This window comes from Manihot esculenta, chromosome 5 (assembly GCF_001659605.2).
Source record: "Manihot esculenta cultivar AM560-2 chromosome 5, M.esculenta_v8, whole genome shotgun sequence".
Classification (NCBI taxonomy): domain Eukaryota; kingdom Viridiplantae; phylum Streptophyta; class Magnoliopsida; order Malpighiales; family Euphorbiaceae; genus Manihot; species Manihot esculenta.
Window position 1 is genome coordinate 9,745,483 of NC_035165.2, and position 11,302 is coordinate 9,756,784.

The 11,302-nt window shown below is 42.8% G+C and overlaps 1 protein-coding gene across 1 annotated transcript; it reads right to left on the reverse strand.

Moving 5' to 3' along the window:
• Positions 1-8,534: 8,534 nt before the first annotated feature.
• On the reverse strand, positions 8,535-11,251 carry LOC122723684. Its single transcript, XM_043956781.1, has 4 exons — positions 10,168-11,251; positions 9,976-10,068; positions 8,991-9,092; positions 8,535-8,897 (listed from the first exon to the last, which is right to left on the reverse strand). The coding sequence occupies exons 1-4, from the start codon at positions 10,222-10,224 to the stop codon at positions 8,535-8,537; spliced, it is 615 nt and encodes a 204-aa protein (XP_043812716.1). The 5' UTR covers positions 10,225-11,251.
• Positions 11,252-11,302: the final 51 nt, after the last annotated feature.

The following is an 11,302-nucleotide window of genomic DNA, read 5'->3' on the forward strand; positions in this document are numbered from 1 at the left end:
TCGGCGGCCGAACTCCCTCTTTCGGCGGCCGAAAGTCCCTTTCTAAACCGAAAACCTAGCTTTCGGGGGCAACCTTTGGCAGCCGAACTGCTTCCATAAAGGGTTCGGCGGCCGAACCTGCCTTCGGCGGCCGAACCTGGTTTTGCCCGAAGGGCAGAACCCTGCTCTGTTTCATGCAAACTTTGCCCAAAAACCTACAAACATGCATTTCAACTACTCCCAACTAGCATATACACATATATATGCACAAAGGGGTCTAAAACTACCCTAAAACCCCAAACAAACATAGCACATAACACTTAAACATGCTGGAACACCACAAATCACCAAAAACCTCACCTAAACCTAAACATGCAAACTACCCATACAAACTTCATAAAACCTTTCAAAACCATCAAAGAAGCTCAGGATCTTCACTTACCTCTTACACAACTTGAGGATGAAGGATCCTAACGTGGAGATATGAAGAAAAGCTCTTCCAAAGCTCCAAGCTTCAAAACTTGCTTCTTTTGCTCAAAACCTTCATAAGTCACCAAAACTCTTAAAACTCTTGAAAGATTTGCTGAAAATCATGGAAAACATGAAAGTCAACGTAGGAGAGGCTGAAACTCACCTCTGGCTGCAAGTGGAGGAGAAATAACCTCCTTCCACCGACCCTTGGCCCTTTTATAGGTGGCTGGCCAGACCACCTTCGGCAGCCGAACGTGAAGCCGCAACCATGCAATGTTCGGCGGCCGAAAGTGACCTTCGGCGGCCGAACCTTTGCATTTCTCCCTTGTTGCTTTTCTTTCAAAACTCAAGTCTTTTCACACTTCAAAACATGAAAACAAGTAAAAACACCGGAAAAACTATATGTATTACCCTTCTCGAGGGTTCCGACACCCGAGATTCCACCGGACTACAGGAATTCCGATGCCGGACTCGAGCCGGGTATTACATTCTCCCCCCCTTAAGAACATTCGTCCCCGAATGTCCCTAACACAACATAAACACATAGAAAAGGGGAAAACTAACCTCAAAACAGATATGGGTATTGCTGGAGCATGGACTCCCGAGTCTCCCACGTGCACTCTTCTAGGTTGTGGTGGTTCCACAAAACTTTCACCATTGGTATCTCCTTGTTTCTCAACTTTCTGCTCTGGGTGTCAAGGATCCGCACTGGCTGCTCTACATAGGTGAGATCACTTAAGATTTCCACCTCAGGTTCACTAAGAACCTTCTCTGGATCTGACACAAATTTTCTCAACATAGAAACATGGAATACCGGGTGAATTCGTTCCATAGAAGCCGGTAAATCTAGCTTATACGATACAGGCCCGATCTTCTGCAAGATCTCAAAGGGACCAATGTACCGTGGGGCCAGTTTACCCTTCTTTCCAAACCGAACCACTCCCTTCATCGGAGACACCTTGAGCAATACCATATCCCCCTCCTGGAACTCTATCTGCTTCCTACGGATGTCTGCATAACTTTTCTGTCTGCTTACAGCTGTTCTGATTCTCTCTCTGATGATAGGCACTAACTTGCTGGTTATTTCAATTAACTCTGGCCCTGCAAGAGTTTTCTCTCCTACCTCTTCCCAGCAAACAGGTGTTCGGCACTTCCTCCCATACAAAGCTTCATAAGGGGCCATCCCTATGCTAGCATGATGGCTGTTGTTGTAGGCAAACTCCACCAGAGGTAGATGCTGCCTCCAAGAACCGCCAAAGTCTAACACACACATGCTCAGCATATCTTCAATGGTCTGGATGGTTCTCTCTGACTGACCGTCTGTCTGTGGATGGAAAGCAGTGCTGAAATCCAACCTTGTACCCATTTCCGTTTGCAGACTCCGCCAAAACCTGGAGGTGAACTGAGGTCCTCGATCTGATACTATCGACACTGGAACTCCATGCAACCTTATTATCTCGTCGACATATACCTGTGCCAACTTGTCCACAGAGTAGTTACTCCTGACTGGAATGAAATGAGCAGATTTAGTGAGTCTATCCACAATCACCCATATGGAGTCTAGTCTGTTAGACGTCGCCGGTAACCCCACTACAAAATCCATCGCTATGTTCTCCCATTTCCATTCTGGAATCGGCAGTGGGTTAAGCATTCCAGCCGGCTTCTGGTGCTCTAACTTCACCCTTTGACATGTCTCGCAGGCTGACACGAACTGTGCCACTTCTCTCTTCATTGCGGGCCACCAATATACCCTTCTCAGATCTTGATACATCTTGGTGGCTCCCGGGTGAATGCTATACCTCGCATTATGAGCTTCCCTCAGAATGTCTGCCTTCAAACTGCTATCATCTGGTACACATAACCTCTTACCGTGCCGAAGAATCCCCTCACCGTCAAATCTGAACTCTGCACTGTTGCCCGACTGAATAGTCCTGGCAATCTTCACTAACTCGGGGTCTTCGTGCTGTTTCAGAGCCACTTGCTCTAGAAACACTGGTGTCACTCTCATCTGTGCGAGCAAAACACCTGTACCAGATAACTGCAACTGTAACCCGTCTTCCACGAGCTTGTAGAAATCCTTCACCACCGGTCTTCTCTCTACTGCAATGTGGGATAAACTGCCAAGTGACTTTCGGCTTAAGGCATCAGCTACAACATTCGCCTTGCCCGGATGATACTGGATCTTGCAATCGTAATCACTGAGCAATTCTACCCACCGTCTCTGCCTCAAGTTTAACTCTCTCTGACTTAAGATGTGCTGCAGGCTCTTATGATCCGTATAGATCTCACATTTTACCCCATAGAGGTAATGCCTCCACATCTTAAGTGCAAAGATAACAGCTGCCATCTCCAGATCGTGTGTCGGGTAATTCAGCTCGTGCTTCTTCAGCTGTCTAGAAGCATAAGCTATCACTTTGTCATTCTGCATCAACACACAACCTAATCCCACTCGGGATGCATCACAGAACACTGTGAAATCTTCATCACTAATCGGCAGAGCTAACACCGGTGCTGAAGTTAACCGTCTCTTCAACTCTGCAAAACTCTCCTCACAATCCTCTGACCATATGAACTTCTGATTCTTTCTGGTCAGTCTGGTCATAGGAGCAGCTATCTTCGAGAAGTTCTGAACAAACCTCCGATAGTAGCCTGCCAAACCCAGAAAACTCTTGATCTCTGTCACTGTAGTGGGTGTAGGCCAGTTGGCTACTGCCTCTACCTTTTTGGGATCTACTGCTATACCGTCCTCTGATACAACATGTCCCAAAAAGGAAATGCTCCTTAACCAGAACTCGCACTTGGAGAACTTGGCATATAAGCCATGCTCTCTTAAGGTTTGCAGCACTATCCGCAGATGATGGGCATGCTCCTCTGCATTCCTGGAGTACACCAAGATATCATCAATAAAGACGATCACAAAACGATCCAAGTACTCCCTGAAAACCCTGTTCATGAGATCCATGAATGCTGCAGGGGCGTTAGTCAACCCGAACGGCATCACAAGGAACTCATAATGCCCATATCTGGTTCTGAAAGCAGTCTTGGATACATCTCCTTCCCTGATCTTCAACTGGTGGTATCCGGATCTCAGATCTATTTTAGAAAAACAACCTGCTCCTGCCAGCTGGTCGAATAGATCATCGATCCTGGGTAAAGGATACTTGTTTTTGATAGTGACTTTGTTCAACTGTCTGTAGTCGACACAAAGTCTAAGAGGTCCATCCTTCTTTCTGACAAACAATACTGGAGCACCCCAGGGTGAGGTACTCGGGCGGATGAAACCCTTAGCTACCAAATCCTGTAACTGCTCTTTCAACTCTCGCAACTCTGCTGGTGCCATCCTGTAGGGAGGAATAGAGATCGGTCTGGCATTGGGCATCAACTCAATCTCGAACTCTATTTCCCTATCCGGTGGTAGTCCTGGAAGCTCTTCAGGAAACAAATCGAGGAAGTCTCTAACAACTGGTACTGAGGATGGTTCCCTAACCTGACTGTCTAGCTCTCTCACATAAGCTAGGAACCCCTGACACCCCTTCCTTAACATCCTACGAGCCTGGAGGGCTGATATCAAACCCCTAGGTGTCCCTCTCCTGTCTCCTCTGAAGACACACTCTGACCCATCCTGGTCTCTGACACTGACTACCTTGTCTCTACAGTTCAGGGTAGCATCATACGTAGATAACCAATCCATCCCTAGAATGACATCAAAATCTGTCAACTCTAGAACCACCAGGTCAGCTGGAAGGTATCTACCCTCTATGCACACCGGACTGAACCGACAGACTGACTCTGCCAAAGATGGATCACATTTGGGTCCACTGACCCATAGAGGACACTCTAACTCAGACACCATCAGACCCAACCTCTCTGCAGCTCTAGAAGAAATGAAAGAGTGAGAAGCACCGGGGTCCATTAAAGCATACACCTCTGAACACCCAATGATGAGATTACCTGACACCACCGTGTTCGACGTGTCTGCCTCCTGCTGAGTCAGGGTGAAAATCCGTGCTGGGGCTGACGGACCTGCACCTCGGGAACCCATCCCTGATGAAGAGGCTGCCCCTCTTCCTCTTCCTCTGCCACTGCTTGGTGGTATGGCTGAAGCTACTGGCTGTACTACACTGCCCGTACTCATCTGCTGGGATGGTGCAACCAAAGTCGCCTGAGGACATTCCCGTGCATAATGTCCCTCCTGCCCACATCTATAGCAGGCTGTGGATCCCAACTGACAAGCTCCTCTATGCTGTTTGCCACACCTCTTGCACACTGGAAAATCTGCGCCAGAACTGGAGCCACTACTCATTCCCAGACCCGACTTAAGCCTGTTCCAGAACTTGCCTCTCTTTCCTCTGAATTTCTCCCATCTCTTCTTACTTGCACTTACCGTACTCTGTGAGGAGGAACCTGGTTTAACACCAGAAGACTGTGCCTTAACTACACCTTGACTTATGGCACTGGCCTCCATCTTTCTAGCAGCATCCACAATAGAGTGGAAACTTTCCTTCTCCGCATGAAGAATCAAAGAGAAATACCTGGGATGAAGCCTTGTGGCATATCTCTTTGCCTTCTTCTGATCTGTATCATATGCCTGACCGACATATGGCAACAATTCCAGGAACTTATCTGTATATTCATCAACACTCATCTCTTCCGTCTGTCTCAACTGCTCAAACTCCACAACTTTTCGTTCCCTAGAACTGTCAGGAAAAGCCCATCCAGCAAATTCGTTGGCGAACTCTTCCCATGTCATACTCTCAAGTCTCGGGTCCACATAGTTCTTGAACCATTCTCTAGCTTTCTTACACTTTAACGTGAACCCTGCCATCTCAATGGCTCTACCATCATCTGCTCCTAACTCACTTGTTATCATTCTGACTGCACTGAGATACTCAAAAGGATCATCTCCTGTATTGAATTTAGGAGCATCCAACTTTAAGTACTCGGTCATCTTCACCTTACTTCCCCCGGAAGAACTGGGTTGTTGTGCTCCCACAACAGGGGCTACTGGTTCAGGAGGTGGTGGTGGAGGAACTGGTTCCCTCACTACAGGTTGTACTGGACTTGGATGAGCAGGTGGGGGTGGATACATGTGATATGGTGGATAAAAGGAAGGATAGGGCATATAGGGCATGTAGGGTGGATATGGGGCAAAGCTGGAGTAATCCGACGTGCCTCCCATCGGATACTCTGGGCCCTGTGGAAAGGGTGGATAGCCAAACCCCGAGGCCTGCATGCCTCCCTGGGACTCCCCCATACCTTCTTCTGACCTTCCTACACCCATACTTGCATCTCTACTCTGATCCTCTTCCATCACACCTCTTTCTTCTACTGACCTTCCCCCTCTGCTTACTCCTCTCCTGCTCTCGTCAGAAGACCTTCTAGGGTCTCGTGACGTTCCTTCCCTGCTTGACCTGTGCGATCTTGCCCTTGGCAAGGCAGGTGGACGAGCAGCTGTACCCTCACTTACAGGTGGGACTCCAGTCAATCTCGCGGATCGACGAGTTCCTCGCATCTTCACGTTCTGGAAAACAACAAATCACATAACACATCAGCAACACATCAAAAACATGCACATGCATAACTCAGGGCATTGCACATCAGCATAACATCCTATCCTCGTGGACATGTTTTTCCTATGGTGCTTGACCTGCTAAACCTCTCTATGAGCCCAACTCTCTCTCTATAGGTCCGACCATGTGAACCTAGGGCTCTGATACCAATCTGTAACAGCCCGGAAACCGAACTGCCACCGGCACTAGGATCCAGATCGACTTAAGGTCGCCGGGACCCGTAGTAAGCCTGCTATCCTATCTGTATACCTGTGAAATCCCATACATGATCATACATTTGCTGTAAAAACATAAAACTTTTCTGCATTCCAAGGCTTAACCTGTGCATGCACTCTTTCTGTTCTCTACTCATCCCTCCTAGAGCTCCTCATGGCTCTAGGCGGATCAAACTCATACTGTTAAGCCTGGTTTTGCTCATAAACATACAACAATAAAGAAACATACAAAACTGATCATGTGACTCCACAAAGGGATTACAACTCTTATAAGTCAAGCACTATGCTATACACTGTACAGATACACGATCTCTATACATTTACATGTCCACACTAGCTATTACACCACTCTGTACTCTTCCTGTACCCTGCTGAGTTCTCTCTGACCTCTGAACCTGCACAACTGGAGTTAGGGGAGAGGGATGAGCTACGATAGCCCAGTGAGTAGAATAGTAATAAATAACAGGTGATAAAACATGCTCTCATGGAATGCAACACATAATCACATCACCTCGGCCGGACGGATCAAAACTCCCTCTATCTCATCTGGGGTACCGGAGTACCATGTGGCTGGTCCCCGTAGGGCTGTTCCAGGTCTTTGTGTATGTGCCTGGTCCCCGTAGGGCTGTTCCAGGTCTTTCCTCTGAGGGCTAATGAATCCTCACGAAGTCCGTGCCGTCTCACATAAGCAATGTACAAGGAGCCATGCCAAGTACAAGGATAAATGCAATGCATCATCTTTGTGTACACTAATGCACTCACCCTAGAGCATATTCATGATGCATGAAGCATGCTAAAATACTCAGTTGTCAGATTAAAACATTAAGTTAAGTTCCACTCACCTGGTTCTCTCTGCACTGACTCTGCAGGTTCTGACACTGGACTCACTGCTGCCCTCCCTGATTCCTCTGGTCCGTACCTACACAGGTGGACTCAAATGAGGGATTAAACTCACTCAAGAACATCTCTACGAAACTCCCCAAAACCCCTCTAAACAAACCTCAAACCATCACATAAAACATGCAAAAGAAAGCTGGACAGGGCACTTTCGGCGGCAGGTTCGGCGGCCGAAACCCCACTCCAGAGACGAAACTCATGCATGTTCGGCGGCACCTTCGGCGGCCGAAGGTCTCGTCCAGAGACGAAACTCACACACTTTCGGCGGCCGAACTCCCTCTTTCGGCGGCCGAAAGTCCCTTTCTAAACCGAAAGCCTAGCTTTCGGGGGCAACCTTTGGCAGCCGAACTGCTTCCACAAAGGGTTCGGCGGCCGAACCTGCCTTCGGCGGCCGAACCTGGTTTTGCCCGAAGGGCAGAACCCTGCTCTGTTTCATGCAAACTTTGCCCAAAAACCTACAAACATGCATTTCAACTACTCCCAACTAGCATATACACATATATATGCACAAAGGGGTCTAAAACTACCCTAAAACCCCAAACAAACATAGCACATAACACTTAAACATGCTGGAACACCACAAATCACCAAAAACCTCACCTAAACCTAAACATGCAAACTACCCATACAAACTTCATAAAACCTTTCAAAACCATCAAAGAAGCTCAGGATCTTCACTTACCTCTTACACAACTTGAGGATGAAGGATCCTAACGTGGAGATATGAAGAAAAGCTCTTCCAAAGCTCTAAGCTTCAAAACTTGCTTCTTTTGCTCAAAACCTTCATAAGTCACCAAAACTCTTAAAACTCTTGAAAGATTTGCTGAAAATCATGGAAAACATGAAAGTCAACGTAGGAGAGGCTGAAACTCACCTCTGGCTGCAAGTGGAGGAGAAATAACCTCCTTCCACCGACCCTTGGCCCTTTTATAGGTGGCTGGCCAGACCACCTTCGGCAGCCGAACGTGAAGCCGCAACCATGCAATGTTCGGCGGCCGAAAGTGACCTTCGGCGGCCGAACCTTTGCATTTCTCCCTTGTTGCTTTTCTTTCAAAACTCAAGTCTTTTCACACTTCAAAACATGAAAACAAGTAAAAACACCGGAAAAACTATATGTATTACCCTTCTCGAGGGTTCCGACACCCGAGATTCCACCGGACTACAGGAATTCCGATGCCGGACTCGAGCCGGGTATTACAATAAGGCTGCTTGCTGCTTCAAAATCCAAAACTTCAAATATACTGCAAATCATCCTCTGATTTCATCATCTTGGGAATCCTCCATAGACTGTATAAAATTTTATTTGAAAATATTAATAACAAAATTATATAAAATAGATAAGGTTCATACTAGTTATATAGCTTACAAAAATTCTTATATTAGAAAAAATGAGACTTAGTTTTTAATCACTTACTGATGCAATATTATTATTTTTCTCCAAAAGCATCTTGAATTTCTGCTCCCATATTCTATTTATCTCTGCAAGTTTCTCATCCATTTGCTTCTTAACATCATTTACTTGTTCACTTGCTTCTTTTTGAATTTGTTGGACACGCTCGTTTGCTTCTCTTCTTGAAGTATCAAGTTGTCTAAGTAGTTCTATCTTTGTAGGTCTAGCATCAAAATATTCCGTGACATTTTTTTCAGGGCCATAAGCACGTACATAACCATTTTTTTCTGGCCCAAGTACATCAGCAAACATAGCATCATCATCCAGTGAAATTTGTCCTTCTTCTCGTTGTTTTTTTAGTTGCTGAAACTTTTCCTATAGAGATATTTATATTTATTGATATTAAAAAAATAAAAATATAGCATAAAATACATAACAAATAAATAAAACATATGTAAAAAGTATTACAATGGCTTCTTGTGATATTGGATCAATTTCTTTGCCTTGCTTTCTCTTTCTGGATTCAAGAAAAAGCTCTAAGCGAGAAGGTGTTTTTCCATTTTTTTTCTTCTGTTCAAATAAATATAACAATTAGTATTAGTTTATCATAGATCTATATCAATAAAGATTTGAGTTCAAGCAAAACCAAACTTTCCGTAAAAGAGTCAATTGACTTAACTACAAATATGCTGCAGATAAACAAAACTTGTATAAAAGAGCTAACATTTTTACAGCTAATGATATCAATTCAAGCGTTAAAATTCATAATACTGTTGATTATTATTTACTCTACAAGTTTGGATGCTCATAGGGTTGACCAATCATAATTCATTCCTATATTTAGAATATTAAACATGGTCAAATTCCACCATTAAATGAGTGAGTTATTAATGGTGTTTGCTGTCTAATCTAATACTACTAAAAAATTACCATGTTTAACTTTAATGAGCATAAAGAAAAAGGGGATTTGTTTTGATGTGGGAAATGAAGGTTAATAACGGCAGTCTGAGTCTAATTAGGCATTTATAGAAAAAATAGTAAATGGCATATCAAAAAGTTCTAACAATCATATGAACTTCAAAAGGCATTATTATTATTTTTTTTTTGATAAAAATAGCTTTTATTAGAACTTTGAGAGTTATAGCAGAATACAAAGAATAACAAGAAGCAGCTAGTTTATACCATTACAGGTTGACCAGTTCTTGATTGTTGAGCTACTAAAAAGAATTTGGATTAAGGAATAAGGAAAGCTAGGCACATCTTAAACCAAATAAAAGATCCATAAAAGATCAAATCATAAACTTTCTCAAGCTCTAAACTAGAATTATCAAATACTATTTTGTTTCTTTCTAGCCATAGTCCACAAAACGACAGCAGTAACAAGGGATTATTTATGTATCATTTAATTAATAAAAAATACTATAATACTAATAAAATAAAAACAAACTCATACCATATGATCTCTCAGCCGAGCAAAGCTTTTTGTCCCCGTGTATGGCGGCATAGAACGCTTGCATCTATTTGTCTTATTTTTATTGCTTCTCTCCTAAAGAAAAATAATGAAATATTTTCAGAATTTATGTTAGCTAACAGAAACTGAATTCATATAAAATAAATTATTAAATTTTACACGAATTTTTAATACCTGAAATGCATTTTCTGTCCAAAGATTAACCAAATACTTCCAATCTTTTACATCCATATCCTTAGGCTTGTTTCGGAGACGAAGTGAATACGTTGCCTTTGAATCAAAGTACTTCTTCTTCAACTTATGCGTATACTACCTATATAGTGCATTCATATGACCGAAAATTGCTCCCTTTCTTGCATCAGAATACTCAAAAGTGAACTTTTCCTTTTAGTATAGAAGTAAGAAACAAAGATGATGATACTTAATAGAATTAAAAAAATTATAATCATTTTATAATGGATGTAATTTAATATAAATTTTCGTACCAATATGGTAGACCACATGTGGTCGAGCTTATCATCGGTAATCTTATTCCATTGTTTCACTTGCAATGGACAACATGGCACACTTCTAATAGTTTGTCCTAAAAACCAAATAAATGTAGTAGTATTATCACCAATAGCTTGATCATCTTCATCAAATTCTACTGGCAATTTTTGCCCATTCTCCAATTATGTGATTTTCAAGCATCGTGTTGGTCCTCTAGTTTTTCTTTTAATTGTATTAGAACCTATTTCAAAACAAAAGTAAAATAATAATCATATAATAACAAGAATTTCTGTATATAGAACAAGTAAACATAATCAATTGTTTAAATAAAATTAAATGAGTAAACCTGTTGCTGCAGTTGCATTTGGATTTTGAAGTTGATTAGAAGTGTGATCCAACTGTAACTGCGGGTAGCTCGTCACCAAGTCCATTTGGTAAAATATCATAATCTCGAAATAGAGTGTATATATCAATGGGTTTCGAAGGGAACTTCTTATAACTATCCATCATATTTTTCATATCTTATCATCTTTAACCTCTATCAATGCATCAAGATCACTAAGAGCTTTATCAGCTTTCAAGTAATAAAATTTATCTCCTTTTATAACATCAAATCCACAATCCTTTTTCAAGTCATCCAATATATCAAAAAATGAGATGAAATCAACATCAAAATTAGGTTTCTCCATGAACCTACCATTTTCATATATTCTATTTGGTGAAAATATAAAATGGCCTTCATAATGATACCTCATTGTCTTCTGACTAGTGTTCCCTAAAAAAAAATTGAAGTTAGCCATCTAATTATTTATGAAAACAA